General features: G+C 47.6%; 1 protein-coding gene and 2 long non-coding RNA genes across 13 annotated transcripts in view; 2 read left to right on the forward strand and 1 right to left on the reverse strand.

Moving 5' to 3' along the window:
• The window catches only part of LOC117437018 (ribosomal oxygenase 2-like), a 38,543-nt gene extending 18,822 nt beyond the window's left edge, over positions 1-19,721 (reverse strand). Inside the window, exons 1-9 of one of the 6 annotated variants that reach the window (XR_004550295.1) lie at positions 19,579-19,721; positions 18,629-18,758; positions 17,637-17,784; positions 17,287-17,424; positions 16,760-16,806; positions 15,653-15,850; positions 14,001-14,123; positions 13,451-13,567; positions 8,973-13,107 (exon numbers count right to left, since the gene is read on the reverse strand). Coding sequence is in view for 2 of the 6 variants with exons in the window: in XM_034069485.1 (XP_033925376.1) it covers positions 18,961-19,167 (207 nt within the window). In the remaining 4 variants the exon portion in view is untranslated. Of the gene's footprint in view, positions 1-8,972; positions 13,108-13,450; positions 13,568-14,000; positions 14,124-14,819; positions 14,841-15,652; positions 15,851-16,759; positions 16,807-17,286; positions 17,425-17,636; positions 17,785-18,628; positions 18,759-18,960; positions 19,302-19,578 lie in introns of those variants that run through there. The other 5 variants (XR_004550296.1, XR_004550294.1, XR_004550297.1 and 2 more) reach the window with 5 other exon arrangements.
• Positions 1,018-5,781, forward strand: LOC117437019 (uncharacterized). 6 transcript variants are annotated; one of them, XR_004550305.1, is made up of 6 exons: positions 1,018-1,114; positions 1,812-1,908; positions 1,994-2,125; positions 2,283-2,407; positions 2,627-2,746; positions 5,527-5,781. It is a non-coding gene; the product is annotated as an uncharacterized lncRNA (long non-coding RNA). The 6 variants fall into 6 exon arrangements; XR_004550306.1 differs by having other exon boundaries at positions 2,287-2,407; XR_004550308.1 differs by lacking the exon at positions 1,018-1,114 and adding an exon at positions 1,137-1,669.
• On the forward strand, positions 12,481-14,639 carry LOC117437020 (uncharacterized). The gene is made up of 2 exons (XR_004550309.1): positions 12,481-13,193; positions 13,982-14,639. It is a non-coding gene; the product is annotated as an uncharacterized lncRNA (long non-coding RNA).
• Positions 19,722-20,373: the final 652 nt, after the last annotated feature.

The following is a 20,373-nucleotide window of genomic DNA, read 5'->3' on the forward strand; positions in this document are numbered from 1 at the left end:
TAGTCCCGCCCGGCGCCGGCGGCGCCCCCCCCACTCCTCTGATTGGCTGCTGCGCACGTGACCCGCTCCTAGCCACGCCCCTCTCCGGCTCCGCCCCCCACTCTTCTGATTGGCTGCGGCGCACGTGACCCGCTCGTAGCCACGCCCCTCTCCGGCTCCGCCCCCCCACGCCTCTGATTGGCTGATGCGCACGTGACTCGCTCGTAGCCACGCCCCTCTCCGGTTCCGCCCCTCCCACTCCTCTGATTGGCTGAGGCGAAGCCGAACCCTCCCGAAGCGGCGGAACCGCCCGAAGATAACCGAGCGGAGCCGAAGCCGCCTGAGGGGGACGGAGCCGCCCGAAGGGAACCGAGCGGAGCCGAAGCCGCCTGAGGGGGACGTAGCCGCCCGGAGGGACCGGAGTGGCTTCCATGGGGTCCCAGGGGAGCCGACAGCTGCCATTGCCCCCACGGTTTGCCTCCGCCGAGTCCCGTTACCCCCATGATTCGCCTCGGCTCGGTACGGTACGGTCCGGGCCCGGTTCGGCGGCACAACCCGCACCCCGACTGGCTGAGACGCCTGTCAGTCACTCTTAGTCCCGCCCCGCTTCCGTTCTGCTTGTACACTGCCCCCCCGCTCCTCCGATTGGCTGCGGCGCTTGTCAATCACTCCTAGTCCCGCCTGGCTCCGGCGGCGCCCCCCCGCTCCTCTGATTGGCTGCGGCGCTTGTCAGTCACGCCTAGTCCCGCCCGGCTCCGGCGGCGCCCCCCCACTCCTCTGATTGGCTGCGGCGGTTGTCAATCACGCTTAGTCCCGCCCGGCGCCTGCAGCGCCCCCCCCACACCTCTGATTGGCTGCGGTGGTTGTCAATCATGCTTAGTCCCGCCCGGCGCCGGCGGCGCCCCCCGCTCTTCTGATTGGCTGATGAGTACGTCACCCGCTCGTAGCCACGCCCCTTTCGGTCATCGCCCCCCCACTCCTCTGATTGGCTGAGGCGCCACCCGCGCAGCCGCCTTTCTTCACCGTGTGCAGTACTGAACTTTGGCCACATGATGGCAGCACCAGTCCTCTCTCGGCGCCGCACCTCCGCTTTCCCGACCCGGTTTGCCGCTGATTGCCGCCCGAAGGACACACGGTAGTACCGGACAGCGGCCCCCAGCCGCTTTCTCCCCCGTTGCCCCCCATTTCAATGCTGAATTTTCGACAGAGCGGCCCCCCCTCCCGTCTGCACCGACACATGACGGCAGCAGCGAGCGGCTTCCGGAGCCGCTCCGCCCCCCCCACCTCCACCACCTGCAGTACCGCCGTTCGGACGCACGGTGGCAGCACACGCTCCCTTTTTCTGTGCCGCAGGGGAAACGGGCTCCGGAGCTGCTGCTCCGCGCCCGGCTTCAGTCCTCCGTGGAATGCTCCTCGGAGCGGTGCTTTTGGTTTTGCAAACGCCGCAGGCATCACCTGCACACACAGAGCTCCTGCCCTCGCTTGGCCACCTGAAATTCAGAGGGAGCTCTGCACACGGCCTCTCCGGTGCCCGATCTCTGGATCTCTCTCTAAGAGATGGGGCTGTTCTCTGGATAAAGCACGCCGGGGTTTGCTCTGTTGAAGAGCCCTTTTCTCCCTGGATCTCCTCCTGGGCTGCAGCCATCAGCCAAAACGGAAAGCACTGCTCATCCTACCTCTTTTACCCCAGGTGCTGCTTTGCCCCCAGATCATTGAGGGAGGAGTTGTGGCTGCTGCCTGGGGTATAAAGGCGCAGTGTTGGCGGGAGGAGCTCATTTAGCTCTCGGGCTTCAGCGGGTTGAGTTCTCTGTGCTGTGCTTTGTGTTTTGTAGCTTTGGAGTCTTGCGGCGTTTTGTGCTGTTGTGCTGGGATGTTTGCTGTAATGTAATCAGCTGAGTGCGGAGCATCAGGACCTCTCAATGCTTCCCAGTGAGTGCTTTAACAAGTGTTTCTGTAAGGCTTTCTTTTCAGGGCTGTTATATTTATATTGTTATAATTTTATTATATTTGTCAGTCACAGCACACGGAGCGCGAGCGTCCAGCCCGGCTCCCACAGTTGGGGAGCCGCTACGGAAAGCTGGTGCTGGGCATCCCCTACACACGGAGGCACCCGGAGCGGTGCCACCAGTATGCCGAGCAAGCCTGGGTAGGGGATGGCCAGCGACAGCTTTTCCGGACAGATTTCAGCCGTCCGTGCCTCAGTTTTCCTATCTATAAGCCAGGAACAACAGCAATTCTCCCCTGCTTCCCTGCGCTTCCCAGTTTGCCGGTTTTCTTTATTCTCTTCTCTGTTCCTTTGAAAGGCAGCTCCCACCCGTAAGCACCAAAGAGTCCTCCTCAGCCTCGGGTCTGAGTCAGCTCCCCGGGCATGGGGCATTCTGTGCTGCAGGGAACAGAGCGTGCGGGCAACACGGGTCCTGCATGGACAGTAAGTAAAGGGCTCAAAGGAAAAGAGGGGGAAACAGAAAAGTCTAAAGCCATTTTTCAGGGTTCCAGCCCCTTCCCCAAATTGGTTGCTTCTTTTTGGCACTCCCCACTGTTTCGAAGAGCTTTGATGATGCTGGGTTGTATGAGCCGATAGGCTCAGAGCCCCGCAGTCATGCTTTTGCTGGGCTGATGTTGTCAATTCTCCTTTGTTTTCCCTCAGCCTCGTTGCTGCTCTCGTCTGCGTGCGATCATCCAGGGTGAGACCAGGGGACATACTGGGAAGACTGCTTGGGATGCCTTCCGTCTTCTCCCTGCGTACCAGGAACTCGATCATCTGACGGTGAGTAATACCTGTGTGCTTTTGTACACGGTACGCAGCCTGCCAAAGTGCTGTGCTTCCAAGTTACCATTGTGTATTACCCAAAAGCAACTGAGACATTTGGGGTTAGCTTTGTATATAGATACAGATGAGGCATCTGAAGCGTGTCTGTCTGTAAAAAATACCTACATTTAGATCAGACTCAAATCTCTCTGGAGAAGATGTTGTTCCTTATGGTCCTGCTGAAGTCTGTTTGGAAGAGATACCAAGCAATAGTGGCTCTGTCTAAATAACAAGTATTATTAGTTTGGGCCTGTTTTATTGGCTGGAAAGGCTTCTGAAGAAGCACACCAGCGTACTGGGAATATAATGGGAGGTGTAAAGGGCTTTGTTAACCTTTACTGGGACTTGAATGCTTGTGGTGGAAGGAAAATTTGGCAGGCATAGGTGTTAGTTTGTATAAGGGAAGCATTAGGTTGGGTGGTGTCAGTGTCGGTTTGGGTCTTACAGGGGTCAGGTTGGATACTGCTGGTGGCCCTTTGGGAGCCATTGGTGTTAGGATGGATAGTACAGAGTGGGTGAGGTTGGAAGGGATTTCCTGCTGTTTACTCCAAGCCCTTGCTCAGCCTCTGGTGCCTTGTCCTCTCTGAACATCTCCAAGGAGATCTCTACAAGTTCTTTGGGCAACGTGTTCCAGTGATTGGTTTGCTTGAGAGTAAACCTTTTCTCTTCATGTTTAAATGAACTTTCCTGCCCTGTGTTTCGTTTCCTGCCCATTGCCTCTGTCTGTGGTTTTGGTTGTGTTGTGACACGGGGAACAGCTCCATGGGGTGCTACAAAATGTCATCAGACAGCCTGGGTGACCTTTGAAGGTACCGCCTTTTCCATTGGCAGTGAGATAAGAACCTGGTTTGGGTTTTTGCCTTCCCCTACATGTGTTTGCCTTCCCCCTGATGTGTTTGGAAAATAAAGCTAGGACTGCTGGCTTTTGTGTTGCAAGGAGGGGAACAGGTAGGCAGAGGTATTTGTAGAATATAATGCATCCCATTTTTATTTTATGTAGATGAGGTGCCAACCAGCAATTAATAATGTGGGAAGTTAACCAGATTTGAAGAAACATGAAAGAGGGTTTATGAGTGAATCAGAACTGAGCAGATGACCTGCTTTGATTGAGCTCTATGCACTTGCTGGAATGTTTTTCTTTTTTTGGGGTTTTTTTTTTTGGTCAGTTGAGGGAGTCAGTGCTGACATGCTGTAGAGAAGTCAATTGGTGAATCTGGGTGAAACTGGCTCAGTTTAATTTGTATACACAGCCCCACAAACATAGGAATTTGTAATCCCTGTGATGGATTTGAAATGAAAATCTACTGCTGTGACATGTGAGGGTGAGCGGACATTGCAATTGCCAGACAGAACACCAGACTTTAACAGTAAAATTCGCTCATCTCATGCAGAAGTGGAGGAGCAGACTGGGTATTATGGTGCAGTTCAGGGCTCAAACTCAGAGAAGCTGTGCTTCAGCTCCTGTTTTCCTAGCATTTAACCATACGAAGAACCTATGGAGAAGCTTGGTTGCAACTTGTGGTCTGCTAGGGTAGTGAAGGAAGTAGGCTGTGAGGGAGATCAGGTCTTTTAAGTTTTAGGTTGCTACTTCTTTGGGCACTTGGAGGACTAGTTTCAGTCTGTTACTGTTCTCTGCTGGTAACAAGGAGTAGCTGATGACTAAGACAGTCAAGGTAACCAGATGGTCCATTGGGCCGTTCCACCTTTCACTTGTACGTGACAGGACTGAGTGGCACAAGCAAGCAACCTATCCTGTCCTGTAAACTCCATTACTATTTATTCCCTTTTTTTCTCAACTTAAACCACATAAAAGCAGCTACTTTTCTTTCCGGGCATAGAAACAATGTTCTCCCTGTAATGAGCTGCTCCATGGTGTGTTCCTACCCATGGATATCATTAAAATAATAAACTCCAGATCATTAATTTGCTGCACACTGCTTGCTGTGTTAATGGCTGCTGCCTTTCCTTCCCGTCATCCTTGATGATACTGAGGGCAGGTGGCTGTTTCTGGGAGGAGCAGTCTGGTTTCCCATGGAGAAGCTGAATTGTTTCATCTCACTCTCCATCACTGGCAATGGCAAACAAGGCTCTTAGATAAATGCATATTGGTGCTTTTTTTCCTTCCTGTTGGAAAAGGTGGTACAGGCTATGTTTGTGTATGTGTGTTCCAGTATCCAGGGGCTGGTTCATAGCCTGTTGAGCTGTGCTAGATAGTAAAATATGTTACCTCTTCTGAGAACTGATAAATATGCTTAAAAGTCTTCTGTGGAGGTATATGGATAAACTTGAAGTATCTCAGATATATGGTGCTAGATATGTTTGCTAAGGGTTTATATACACTTTGAATTGAGATATGAGTAGTGATCATCAGGGAAGAAATCTTTTCATTAACTTGATTAGGCCACAGATCCTTATACCCTGTCTTGACAGTTCTTGGACAACAACAGTCTTGCCTTAAATGGCATAGATCAAGGTCAGTCAGTAGAATATGAGATGTCTTATAAGTATCCTTACTCTATCCCCCAGTATCATGAATATTTAAAGAACTAATAACTATTTTCAGTGTATACGCAGGTAAGCTTTATCCAAGTAGACAGGTGCTCATTGTGAAGTACAGTTTTAGTCCCTTCTTTGTAATTCTTCTGTATATAGGTTGTGGTAATGGAGAGACAGAAGTGTTTGGCACTGCTGCCAGATTGTAACCAGACCTTACCTCTGCCTTTTTCTTCTCCTTGTAGCTCCTCCAGATGGACCTCCTTTCCAGCTGAACTCAATCACCACTGCACTGATTTCAGGCCTTGTCCACCTAGGAGTCACAAACGTTTTCTTTTTCGTATGTTCCTTAACTCTTCTGTGCAGAAAGTGGCATGACAGTTCAGTCTTGAGTGGCATCTGAAACGCAGGTTTCAGCTGAAACCGGTGATTTACTTGCACTTTTTCTGTGGGGCTTTCTTGTCCATGAAATATGATTCCATTAAAAAATGTTGACACAATGTTCCAGCTGTATCCAGCTTCTATTCCAGCTGTTCAGTATTTGTATTTTGCTAGATTATGTTGTGTAGGTAAAGCAGCAATGGTATTGGTAACATTCAGAAATGCTCATAAGTTCATACACACGTAGTAAGATAAGGATCACGTCTATTTTGTCATGGCATTTTTCAAATGTTTGCTTCTCAGAAGGACTTTGTTTTATTCTATCTTGGTTAAAAATAAAAACAAACCAAAACTTGAGACACGCTTAGAATAAGTGATTTTGTGTATTGTTCATTTGGAAGTGTTTTTAGATGTATCTTCCATTGAATTGTGATGATAACATGTGAAGGACATAATTTGGTTGCATGTCTTGAAGTCATATAGTTTAAGGCAAACTGCAGTTGGTCCCAGGGAATGATGCTGCAGTTCTTGAGGTGGAAAAATCTTTTTCCAGCAAAATCATTGTGTAAGAAGCAGTGAAAACTTTAACTAATGTTTACCATCAAGTTAATTATGCACAGATGCACAAGTGTCCCAGGCCAAGTGGAATTCTGACCTTTGGCCATCAGAATTGATGAATGGCTTTTGTGGCAAATGAGGAGTGCCAGCAGAAGGGATTCAGGGCCTTGTGTGACTCCTTGGGAGAAGGCTTGGTTTGGAAAAGAGGTCAGATGTGGACTTTGGGTTTCGTTTACCCACATCTATAATGGGGTCAAGAGTAGTTCCACATAGTTCAGTGTGTGGTTCATACTCTGTCCCATGAGGTGGGTCTTCTGTGGCCTAAGTCCAGTTTATTTAAGAACGTTTCATGTGCAGAGCAGTTCACAGCCTGAATTGGTTTAATCTGCAACATCTGGAAATAACTTTACCGAAGTCCCCTGACAGTGAAGACTAAGCCATTACAGAAGGTAAGTCCTTGTAGCCACTGAGAGCTGGCTAAACTTGCCCCTTGAGGTGGTAGAAAAACTGACAGTCCAGAAGGCATTTAGGCACAGGGGTAGAACAAATAAATTCTGTTTAAGGGCCTCTCACTCGGGCACAATCATATGATAAACCATTTAAACAGTTTCCAGTGTATGGTGCTGCGTGGCAGCCTTGGAGCCCAGACAAAGCCACCCTGAGCGCTCTGCAGTTGCTGAAGTAGGTGTGCTCTCCAGCTTCTTTGGAATTCCTGCTTCGACTTTATAAATCCCTTGGTGATCCTTCTGAGAAAATGCCGGTGTCAGAGCAAATTATTATTACTACTGACATGATAATAAAAGGTGAAATCAGATGTTGCTTGGAAAATTGAATTCCTGCTATAAAATGATGCTGTCAGGGCTGTGCATTGCACAATACCTGCATTTGCTCATTTAAAGTAGTATGTCATCTACTCTACAGCTGCTTTTCAGCTCCTCCCCTCTCCTCCCAGTAATTGGCAAATGATGGGATGTGGTTACATGGCCATTTACAGTACTTATTAGCATTTCATTTATAACATTATCATCCAAACCAGATTTAATTGCTGTCTGGGTGTAAACATTTCTATCTTGCAAATGGCAACTCCATTCACTTCTCTGCCACTGAGGAATACGGTATATTCTCAGAAGAGAAAACACAAATTTGTCACGGATGGCTGCATCCACTGTACCTGAAGAAGAAAGAGCTTAAAAGACGCTGTGGCTCCTTGGGAGTATAGACAAGGATAACAGCATAAATTGCATTCAAATATTTGCAAATATGGTACAGTAATTTGGCATGGCTCCTTTGGTTTTTATCTCATAGGAGGGAAATGTTATAAATTTTCTGATTTAGTATCCTAAAGATCACAAAGTCTCGCTCTTAAAAGTGTTTGTGAGAGCATCCGCAGCCTTGCCACTGTACGATTGTTCCCAAAAGAGCATCTGTCTGTGCTTTGCCAAACCTGTGTTTAAATATAAGTGTTGATAGCTTGGCATTCATTTCTGTTGGAGAGTATTGCAGATGCTAAGCAGTGGTCTGGGAATTTTTCCTTGGTGTTTAGTCCCAAACTTCATTATATTTCTCCCCCTGTACTTACCTGGATGTATTTTTAGCTATCCACATTTAAATCCCCTTCAAGGGATGTATGAACCCCTTCAGGAGCTGCTGCTTTCCACAATATGGTGCTTTTTAAATTCCCACTGCGTATCTCTTCAATAACAGTCTGCCCCTGCCCTCAAATATCATTGACCATTTTCTTCCGAGCCCTCTTTGGAAACCAGCTCTCTCAAACCACAGATGCTGCTGTGCTTTGCTTGTGGGTCTGGTCCAGTAGGCACTGCAGCCATCAGAAATTCTCCATTTATTTTTTGACTGGGACCATAATGAAGAATAGGGAATAAAATAGTGGTTCATAACTGACATCTCTGAAGTGTGAGCCTGCATCACAGTGCAATGATGGAGAAGTTGAAGGCTAAAGGTCTTTCACAGCCATAATCAAGAGGTCCTATGTCCAAAATACTGTAGGCAGTACATTAAGAGGGAAATTTGTGTATCTGAAATTGAAACAATAGAGACCAGTTTGTATCTGAAAAGGAGCAGAAGTTGCTTTCTGAGAGGGTGTGAGAGCCCTGAATTCACAGAGTTCAGATATTCCTGCTAAATGATGAATAGTGGAGGAACTCTTTGAAGAAATGAGAACATATCCTTTGTAGATTCTCAAACCTATCAAGAGCTCACTTAGAGGAAGGTGGAGTTTGCAACACAGGCCCCTGATTTTTCTTTTCTCTTCTTCCCCCCCCCCAAAATGCAAGTGGAATGCAGTGTATTAGGTGACATTTCATTCATATTTGTGCCATTTTTTACAACCAGGAGTATAGGAGTTATGCAATTAATTAAAAATCATTACTGGAATCTGGCAGACTGCACCCCAGAAAGCCATAAATCACAAACCATGTAGGCCTTAGTGAGCTAGGTAAAGAGAAACAAAGAAAAACCCCAGCACCTTATAAAACTTTTTAAGTGTGTCAATATTTTGGAAAGAATGTGTTTGAAAAGATCTGTTAAAAATATTTTCAGCAAATTTGCGATGCAAGTAATGGCTCATTTGTTACATAGGATTGTAAAAATAGCAAAAGATCACTTTTCAGTGCTCAGTTTTTTAATTTTTGAATGGGAAATTTCACCTCCAAGTTGAAAGCCATTCCAAACGTGACTGAAATGGTCCATGTTTAAAAAAACTTTCACAGCATTCATGCCTTGAGAGACTGTTTTGTGGTGTTTTGCTCTTTATTTTCCAGCAGAGCAAGTTAATGGTGAAAAGCTCTCACAGTAAAGTATAACAGAGCAGCTTCCTATTCAAAATCTTCCAGAACCCATGATGGCAGCCACGATTTTTGGGGTAGTTTTCAACAGAAGTTCCCCATATTCTTTGCGTACTTAATGAACTTCTTGCTTGTCTTCAGAAGGTTTGATTCCAGTGGGCATTCCTGGGTAAGCTGCAAAGTAATCCCAGACCATGCTGTTTTGTGCTTGGAGAAGATGAAGACACACTTTTTGGTTTCTAGGATATGTGGAGATGTTTCTCTCCTTCATTCTCTTGGCAAGAAGAGAGCACTTGCTCCCCAGGTGGAAAGGGTAATCACCTTCCTCTGTGCTTGAATCAGCAAGCAATTGGATCAGTTTCTGTGGGCCTTTTCAACACATGCTTATAAAGGGAAAGGAAGGAAATCTTCCATGTGTTTCCATGAAAAATACACTGTGTCTTCTAACCCTAACCCTAATCCTCCCAAAGCTCTCACAATGGAGCAATCTCCACGTGACCATGGTAACATGTGAAGTAAACCACCTTTTTTCCCCTTGGTTCCACTCCTCAAGTGAAGAGGCAGGGACCTAAGTGCACCTCCACACCTGGCATGCTTCTCTCCCTCAAATGGACACCTTTGCTTCTCCTTGGCTTCTCCTTAGCCCTCTGGAAGCTTCCTCTTGTTCTTCAAGCATTGGCCTCTTCTCCCTTTGGCTGCATTGGTCCCTCAAGGTAAGTTCCTGCTGGGAGATCAAGGACAGTTCTTCTAGGGTCTCTGACCCTTTTCTCCTGGCTGCTCCACATCTCCTAACAGGGACCCCCTTTAGTGTCAAGCCTGGTGCCTCTATACATGAGGAGTATAGCTGCCCAAGGCAAACATCTGATACACACTTCTAGACAAGGTCACGGGTAATGGAGCATGTGCAAGGCTAATGTGACCTCAGAGCACTTTAAAAGGCCGTATTCTTTCCTTCTATGCCAATGGCAGCACTATTACAGGCAATTTGGCAGGAAGTATATGGCAATTAATTGAGCAGCAATTTTAGCCATTGTAACGCTCTATTGTGAGGGTATTTATGGCAAAAGGAGTGATGTCTCTTGGGCTGCAGGTAAATGTGATTCCTGGTGCTGGAGTCAGTCTGACCAAGGAGAAGTCAATAATAACAGGGCGTTCTAGTAGAGAAATAGGCTTTGTAAGAATGAGTAACAGCATATACGTAATATTATATGTAATGCTATGCATATGTGTTGGTGTTTCTTGATTTTTTTTTTTAATAAGAAGCAGTCCAGTTCAAGCCTTGACAGACAGAAGCTAAGTGGTGTTGATTTCAGCTGCTAATGTTGCTAAAGGCTGCTCGGGCTGGAAATGTCTGACACTTCCGCTTCTGTGCCTTGGTCACTGCATCTGAAAGTGGCTATTCATGTGGGTGGTATGAAGAGTAATACTTCTGGGAAGGACTAAGGAAGGGAGCATCCCCTTTTGCTGTGCTGGGCAGCCCTGAACCTCAGGGCTCCTTTGGTGTCATGGGATTTGTTCAGCTGTCAGTGCTTGTGCCTCTCCAGTCAGGTTGCAAACCTGGGAAGGGGGAAACAGACGCACCACAGCAAACGATGAGCGTTATGCATTATCCTCATTTTGTTGGGAGGGCTCAGCAGTTCAAGTGCTCTGAGGGAGTAATTGAAGTGCCAAGCACAAAGAGCTAACTTGTCATGGCACTCGGGAGAGGAATGAAAATATAAATGGGAGAAGGGAGTTCACTGTGTGAACTGTGTGGGAGAATGGCAGTGGCTGAAATTTCAGCCTGCTTGAGAAATTGCCTCTCTTCTATTACTGTCTCAGCTAGAGGTTTTGTGGGGGTGCAGCAGCTAACTTTCGAGCTTGATGAGGTTTACAGAAGCACAAAAGGGAGTTTTCCTTGTTCCTGCCATGACATCTGTGGGGAGGGAGTGTGGGAGGTTTTGCTCCCATGGGACATAGGAAGTTTCCTGCTGCCTCCAGGGACCTCTTTACTTCTCAGAGGTCCCTCCCTCAGCATGCAAGGGTAGAGGCTGCTCCCAGTGTAGCCTCCTAAACTCTGGGATTCATGATTTTGAGGTCAAACCCACTTTTCTCCATACCTTTCTCTGGTGATGGGAGTTCACAGGGCACTATAGTGCCTGGCACTTCACTTAACTTTCCTGCTGGTGGAATACACAAAGTGGTAAGTTATTCATCTTTTGAATGTGATCTTAATCCTAAATCCTTGCTAATCCTTGTATCCATAGCACAAAACCATACAAACGACAAGATGTGTGGAGCTTCAGCTCATTAGGAAGAGGCAATTATGTAGCCAACTGCAGCACTGGGCAATGGCAAGTGAAACTCAGATGTTTAATTTGGTGTGGAAAAAAAATGAGGTTCAGAACTTGTATTGCCTAGTTCCCAAATTTATAAGCATGCCAGATATATCAGGGTACTGCTAGAATGAATGACTTCTGGTTTTAGCCAGAATATACAGTCTGTGTTAGTACAGCCCTCATATTTCCAGTCCTGGGTCGTTTTCAAGTGGAAAAAGGGAGACTTTTAAGATAAGTTGTAAAAATCATAGCAGGAAGGTGAGGAAATTGTATGATCTCTTCTGGCTTTCCTAAACCAGGCAGTGCCAGATGGATCCAGGCTATGGGTATAATCTAATTCGCATACTCCTGTTTCCTTCTACAGAATTTCTCCATATCACAAAATATTTCCGTAAGGCGAATGGCTGTACAGGATTAGGTGGGTAAGATTAAGCACAGTAGAAAGGCAAAGAAAAGCTTGCTACATTCAAAGATTTTTCATGATATCAGAAGGCTTTCCCTATCCCTTCACTTCGTATAACTGACGGATGTAGCCTATCTGGAAAATGGACATGCTTACGCTGCTATATAGAGTGGGTTTTGAGTGAGTCCTAAAACATTTTAACTTATTCATCAATTGACTATGTTGTCATTGCTACATAAAACTACTCAGCATAGAACATCTATTACTGGGGCTCCTATTGAAACATTGCCCTTGTTATGCAGCACTATTTAACTTTGTCTCTTTGAAATGAAATGCAAAATGTTTTTTATCTTGCAGGAAAAGACAGATTTGCTCTCAGACTTGTGAAACACAGGTAGATGAATCTGGAAAGATTTGTTCAGTTCTCACCAGTAAGGCTTCATTTCTCCTTCAGCTGCACTGGAAAGTAACACAGTCTGGTGCCATACAAAGAGTGAAATGCATGCGACCTTCCCCCAGGCACTTCCCATTTTCGTGGCTTGGACAAGCACCCTTGAGGACTACATGGGAAAAGGTCGAGGTTTGGATTTTTTTCCTTTTTCCCTTTTTCTTTTTCCCTTTCCTTTCTCCCCGCCCCAAAATGTAGGTTATTAGAAACTCCCAGCTCCTCCAGTTTAGGAGCAGGGGCTTTGGGAAGCCCAGTCCTCAGGAGAGATTCCTCCACTCCCCTTCCCGTCGCGGTGCCCGGTCCGGAGCCGGCGCCGCCGCTTCCCGGAGCGGTCCCGGCCGCCGTCGCTGGGTGCCAGTGCAGCCCGCGCCTGCCTCTCCCTTGCTGTCTGCGGCTTCTTCGTACTCGCATTTTCCCTCTGCTCCTTTTCCTCTCACTTTTCTTCTCCTCCCTTCCCTCCGTGTAAGTGCCAGGACAGTGCTGCCGGCCCAGCCGTGCTGCTCCTGCCCGCCTCTGCGGTGGAGGCTGCGGGCTGTCCCGGCCGGCAGTGCCTGAGCGGGTTAAAGCGGAGGCGAGGCAGCGCAAACAGTGCGAACAGTGAAGACACTGAGCCAGAGCTTCCTCTACCGAACTTTTTGGCTGTCTCCGACTCGGGCTCTTCGCTGTGTCTTTGACCTGGAAATCGCGGGGAGGGAAGTGGGGCTGGCAGCAAGAAGGGAAGACGCTGCTCCTGCGGACATCAGCGGAGTGGATGCTCTCTTCCACATCGGGGTGTTTTTCCCAGCCTTGCAAAGCACGGTCAGTGCTGACAGGCTATGCTCTCCGGCTGGATGCAGGAGGGAAAGATGGTTGCTCTGCAATTCGCATGAGTTGGCCCTTCCTGCAGAGCTCCTGGGACTGGAAACGGCAAAGACCTTTAAGATAACCAAGTCCAACCGTTACCCCAGGATCGCCAAGACCACCACTAAACCATACCACTGAGGGCATATAAGACCCAAAGGTAAGAAAATCTTTCATAAGGCACATTAATCACAAAATCAAGAAGAAAATCTTAGACCATGACTATTTGTGGGTATGCAAGTACCCCATTTTAAGTTTACATATAATGAACACATTCTGTCTCTCCCCTAGTATGCTGAAGTTCAAAACCAGTTTAAGAACACACTACAAAATGTTCAGATGAAACTGATTATCAGTAGACAGACAGGTCAAAGCATCCAAAATGCCAAAGATAATAAGCTGATCTTGTTTTCTTACCTGGAGCAGTGCTGAAGTACTGTTTATGGCAATGGTCCCCGATAACACGGAAAGAACAGACAGCATGCCCAGCTTCAAGCTGTCATAAGGAGTGTGAAGAGCAGATTCACAGAGTGCCTAAAGAGTAGCAGGAGAAAAGATCCAGAGGGAAGGAAGTCCCATGAGCCATCTGTATTCAAAAGTTTGGTTGCACTTGGCTATGAAAAGTTCTGAGAGTCAAAATAGACTCTACTGAAATTAAAATCAGGAGTCAGGTCCTGAAGCATCTGTTTCAATAGCAGACCTAGGACATGGCTTGCAGAAAAAGGACAGCGGGTTTCAGATGCTAGGAAACACCAATTCTAAGTCATTTCTTACTTAAAAATCAGTTGCAAAAAAGTTATCAGTTCTCACTGATCAAATATTGGTAAAGATGATAAGACAGTTCTCCAGTCTTAGAGACATGCATGATTACAAAGTTTGTTTACCTCCAAAATTGTTCTTCTGGAAAGAATCCTGCAACTAATTGCAAATTTCCCTAACAAATTATAGCCTAAAAGAATGCATCAACCTGAATGTTTTCTCTGCTCCACGTATGTGGTGTCTTGTTGGCCAGCAACTTTAAATCTTGGATTGCAAGTCTCTTCACAGCCTTCCTGGGGTCATTCTTCAAGTACTGCAACAAAAGCTGGATCTGCAACAAAGTAAATTCACTGTTTGAGAGAGATGCTACTAGAGGGAAGGTCTTTTTAAAGGTACGTGTGATGGAATTTTGAGCATACACAGCCAAAACTAACTCACCATATCTGCCCGATGGCTCACCACATGGAAAAGCCACTGCTTAGGCTGCAATGCCACAGCAAGCTAAGACAGTCTGACAGCTGATTTCTACCATGCTGCTCTGCTTGTTCAAACATCCTTCTCTATCTTCTCTCACCCTGCACACCTGAGAAGCCTCGAAAGCTGTTTTGACACTCTCAGAGCTACCATAAAGTATCTCCAAGAAGTTCAGTAAAACCCTTATACTGTTGTGATTATACTACTAGCAACTACTGAAGCTTATCTGGGTGGCTGCATGATCTGCAGTTAACAGACATCAACACAGACACCTTCTATGTGGTTGCCAAACCCTAACCCTAACCCAAACACCCCAAACCCCTACCCACCCCCTCTGAAGCCTTGATCTCTTATTAAATGACACTTAACTGCATGTCCCTTGTGGTGTTCTTTTCCTGAAACTTCACAGAGATGGAAAGATGGAATAGCCAGCACATGAAAAAGCACGAAGATGCTGGCCATGCTTTTGCTTTCCATCCCCACAGTGGCTTATCACTTTTAAGCAGCAGTGGCTGTTCTGTTACAGAAATACAGCCTTAATCACCAGTCTTACCTCATAGAGGTAATAAATCGCCACTCTTTACTCATTAAGAAAACCCCGAACGCCTAGGGAGTGTTCTAATGTTGTTTCAGTTGGCTTAGATTCCATACTATTGAAAGCATCCTCTGAAATATAGAAATCAGCCACATCAAAAAAGAAGTTTCAGACAGATCAATGTTACTAGTTTAACAGTAACAGACATCAGCCTTTCATAGCTGTGCAAGATGGAAAGAAAGCAATGACTTTCGCGACTACAAGGACTAGCTAGTCTCAAACGTCACTGTGCTCAGACTCGCTACGTAAATCGTGGCCACAAAGCACATTACCAGAACATAAAAGTATTGTATTTTTCTATCACAATCTTGTCTGTAGTCCTAAATTACAGCAACAGATTCAACCTCCTCAGAGTTCTTCAAGAAATATTTTCAAACACATTCCCTGCTATTAAAATATGCCTTCACTTGCATGTAAGGAAGGCAAAACACACGCACCCAGGACCTGAGAGGATGCACAGTAGTGAGAGGTGAGGCCTGGGTTCTACAGGTAAAGCTGACATATTTTCAGAGCAGGCCAGGGTTGATGTTAAGGTCCTGCTTGATTTCAACCTCAATTGTTTTAAAGAAAGACCTGTAGAGAAGGGTTCCTGTGTTTGACTGGGTTATCTGGAAATAGGACCAGAGAGGGCAAAAAACATGACAGCAGCAGCAGTTTTCAGGGTGTTCTTTCTCTATAGCACATAGAAGCAACCATCCCAGCATATCTGTGCATTTATTTTTCAGCATCAGCTAGAATCTGAGGTCTTTTAAATGTGCTTTAAGTTGAAAGACATAATTAGGAAGAATTACCTGCTTAGGAATGTCAACAAAAGAAGAAGCAGCAAGCAGAGTAAAGGTGTGCAGAGTAACAATGACCATCTTGGTGGAGGGATATGATGTTACCAGCTGCTGGAGCAGCTGCCGGGAGCTGGAGGCTAGGCTAGCATCATTGATGCATGTGCTGTAGAATAGGGATCAACTTCAGTAAGTCCACAGGTGTGGCCAAACCTGCAACAGGGAAGAGAAACAGGTAGTGTTAGTCCTTTGTACTGGCTTTCAGCAGTACTGAGGCACAGGTATGTCTGCATTGCTACCACTGCTGACTGCAGTACCAAGCACTTCCACAGCTCTTGGAGAAGACTGCTTCATTGTAGGTAAGACACACATCTGGTGTCCTCAACGTAAAGAGGACATGGAGCTGTTGGAGCAAGTGCAGAGGAGGCCACGGGGATGAGCACAGCCTGCAGCACTTCCCATAAATGACAGGCTGAGAACACTGGGGCTCTTCAGCCTCGGGAGGAAAAGCCACATGGAGACCTCAGAGCAGCTTCCAGTGTCTGAAGGGAGCTACAAGGATTTCTCAGGGACTGCAGCAACAGGTCAAGGGGTGATGGGTTTAAACATAAACAGGTGAAGTTCAGGTTAGATCTAAGGCAGAAGCTGTTCCCTGGGAGGGTGCTGAGGCGCTGGCACAGGGTGCCCAGAGAAGCCGTGGCTGCCCCATCCCTGGCAGTGCTCAAGGCCAGGTTGGACATAGGGGATTGGAGCAGCTGCTCCAGGGAAAGGGGTCCCTGCCCGTGGCCCGGGTTGGAGCCGGAGGAGCTTTAAGGTCCTTTCCAACCCACACCATTCAATGATTCTGTGATTAACTCACCTGAAGCAACCTGTTATAGGCTATGCAAGTTTATTCATCATGCTATAGATGAGCTTTCACTCTTTACCAAACAGGTGTTTTGAGAACTTAAGATTTAAAGAGGAGGTACAAGCCAGGCGCTAGATTAATGGTTAGCTAATTTAACTTAAAACCAGGAAATATTTGAGAATGAGGGCTACAGCATTTAATATTTATATAAGGATAATAAGGAACTCTCACAGAAATTAGGTTTTCCCTTTTATCACTCAATGTAACACATGTACCTTGTCTCATCTCGCTGATTTTATTACATACGCCAGCAGCAAAATCCCTGTAGAGAAAAGACAAAGTATCAGGTGAGATAAATACAAGAGGGAAATCACTGAAAAATAAAACCATTTTTGAACTACCAAACACTGTGCTTTAGCAATAAAAGCTTTCACAAGAGAGAGCTTGCCAAGATCCCATTCTTTCAGAAACCCTGCACATGATCAAATGCGGGCTTCCAAGAACATGTCAAAGTGACAAGCAGCGCTACGTTTCATTCCAGAACAGGATTTATGTAAAATACTCCTTGATTAAAGCTACTGCTCCGTTTTGCATTCTCATATTTATGAGCTTTCCACTACCATTTTAGAAAAAAAGAAGTATCTGTTAAATCTGTGCTCAGATTTCTTCATAATGTTCCATACAAGCAAACATTTTGATAAAAATTACATGGTTGGCACTACCAAAGGTTTGTGAATGCCAGTGCTAACGGGGTTTCCATTCTCTGTGATACGAAAAACTGGAAACAAAAATAACATCTTACTTTGATTGTGCAGAAAAATTGGCAGCAGCAAATATTGCAGCCTCAACTTCCACATTATCATGGGAATCCAAACTTTGACGAATACTGTGATGTGCATTCTTCCTTTCTGGAATGACAGACGCTATGCTGCCCAACATCCTACAGGAAGAGATGACAGCAAAATCAGGAAGAACAGTGATCATGAAGAAATGCCAGATAAAAACAAACAGAAACAGAGAAAGGCTGGTTAAAAGCCTATTTTGATAGAAAAATATGTTTCTTTCTGTAATAGATGTGGATGAGCACAAACAGAATCATAGAACCAACCAGGTAAGATCATCAAGTCCAGGTTCATTAATGTCATTACATACCGAAGGGTAATGGCCCGAGCAACTGGATCATTGCTGTGAATGACGGAGAAGACTCTTTTGACGAACTCATCCACATTTAGGATCTTCTCTTAAGTGCTTCTCACTCTGCTGAGTAACTTTCAGCACACAGAGCCTCAGGAAGTTGTTTCTGTTAGGAGGCACACACATTTCCACACACATTCCTTTATCAGGTTGTTCTATATTAAATATTCAAGCACTTTCAAGATGAAAGTATCATAAAAACCAAAACAACCTCCCAAGAGTAAATTAAAGCAAGAAAAGATCTGTACTTTAGAGACATATTTGACTAAGAGAACAACAAAGAGACTATAGCCACACTATGGTGTTTGTCTTCTAGTATGGTAGGGTCAGATTCAGGCCCAGTTTCAGGGAAATTCACTCAGTGACACCAATGAGGAGAGCATAAGCAAATAATAAAATCATAGAATGGGCTAGGCTGGAAGGGACCTTAAGCTCATCCAGCTCCAACCCCTGCCATGGGCAGGAATCCCTTCCACTGGAGCAGGTTGCTCCAAGCCCCTGTGTCCAACCTGGCCTTGAGCACTGCCAGGGATGGGGCAGTGCTTCTCTGGGTACCCTGGCAGATGCTTCTCTGGGTACCCTGGCAGATGCTTCTCTGGGCACACTGTGCCAGCGCCTCAGCACCCTCACAGGGAACAGCTTCTGCCTTAGATCTAACCTAAACTTGCCCTGTTTCAGTCTGAACCCAACACCCCTTGTCCTGTGGCTGCAGTCCCTGATGCAGACCCCTCTCCTTGTAGCCCCTTTCTGATACCAGATACCTGTTTTGGGCACACTTAGGGAAACAAATCTGATAAAAAACCATGTCCAGAAAAGCCTAAGCACAGCTTGTGCTCAGTGTAGCAGTATAATCACAAACGTACAAAAAACCTCACATGTGCCCAAGCTGCTGTGCAGCACCACTCCAAGACACACTACACTGCTATGGATAACTGACTGAGGCTACTTACCCGACTCAGAACACATCAGCCAACTTTAGGAAAGCTGAATTAATGAGAATGGGGAACGGGTATTTCTGGAAGAGCCTGGGAAAACGAACGACGGCTTCGCACTGCTCTCCGAGCTTCCCATACCTGAGACCTAAACGAGACACCAACAACCACTGCGGACACCGACACTGCTTCCCGGCCATGCCCTCTCCACCCCCCGCTGGCGGTACAAAAGCGAGCTCCCGTCAGCTGAGGACCGCGGGCCGCGACAACACCGCCCCTCAGGCGGTGGAAGCCGAGGACCATAACGGCAACATTACAAGGCAGGCACTGCCATGGCCGCTCGGCCTCACCTTTGTCGACTTCCATGAGAGCAGAGTTCGCGTCCAGCTCCTGCTCCCCATAGCCCGCATCGGACAGGAACGACTTGGCACTGGCAGCCATACCGACCGCTTCAGCTCGGACGGGACACCTGCGCATGCTCCGCTCAACCACACCGCCTCAGCGAACGCAACCGCCGTACGCAGGCGCCGTACAGAGCCGCCGTACGGAGCCGCCATTATGCACGCGCAGTAGGCAGTACGGAGCCGCCGTACGAAGCCGCAAATATGCACGCGTAGTAGGCAGTACGCACCCGCCGTACGGAGCCGCCATTATGCACGCGTAGTAGGCAGTACGGAGCCGCCGTACGGAGTCGCCGTACGGAGCCGCCATTACGCACGCGCAGTAGGCAGTACGGAGCCGCCGTACGCAAACGCCGTACGGAGCCGCGGTACGCAGCCGGCGTACGCAGACGCCGTACTGAGCCGCCGTACGGAGCCGCCATTACGCACGCGCAGTAGGCAGTACGGAGCCGCCGTACGGAGCCGCCGTACGGAGCTGCCGTACGGAGCCGCTGTACGCAAACGCCGTACGGAGCCGCGGTACGCAGCCGCCGTAAGCAGGCGCCGTACTGAGCCGCCATTACGCACCCGCAGTAGGCAGTACGGAGCCGCGGTACGCAAACGCCGTACAGAGCCGCCGTACGTAAACGCCGTACCCTCATTTTGGCCCCCGCATGCGCAGTAGCAATTTCGGCCGGCGCATACGCAGTAGCAATTTTGCCCCGCGCATGCGCAGTAGCAATTTAGGGCCGCGCATGCGCCGTAGCAATTTTGGCCGGCGCATGCGCAGTAGCAATTTAAGCCATTTTTTTGCCATTTCTAGCTTGGCTTTGCACATTTCTAACCTGGTTTAAGCCATCTTTGGTCATTTCTAACCTATTTTTTTCCCATTTCTGACTCGGTTTTAGCCATTTTCGGCACTACCTCTCAAGGACCCGCCCGCCTTGGCCCCGCCCCACAGCGTTGCCAGCCAGTCGCTGCCTTCCTCCCCACCTCTCCCCCCCCAAGGAGACATAGCTTCATTCCATGACTGCCCCTTGGACGCATTCACTGCCTGCTGTCACATGACGCCACGTACTGGGTGCGGGGAGCTGCAGCAGGGCTCATCTCTTCGGCTCCACTGCCGCCTGTAACCTCCCATAGGCTGAGGCCAGCTCCTCCAGCCCCGCCCACAGCCCCTGATAGACTGAGAGCGCCGCTCACAGCTCCTGGCCCCGCATCTCCGCGTTATCCACTGCCAATGGGATGCTGCTCCTGCGGCAATGTCGTGGCGGTGTCATAAAGGCGGAATACGGTACTCAGCTGATGCACTCATGGACAGGCACGGTGAGGGGGAAGTAGGAGGCAAGGAGCAGCCCCAGCTCCTCCACCCTGCAGTGGGGC

This window comes from Melopsittacus undulatus, chromosome 15 (assembly GCF_012275295.1).
Source record: "Melopsittacus undulatus isolate bMelUnd1 chromosome 15, bMelUnd1.mat.Z, whole genome shotgun sequence".
Lineage (NCBI taxonomy): Eukaryota > Metazoa > Chordata > Aves > Psittaciformes > Psittaculidae > Melopsittacus > Melopsittacus undulatus.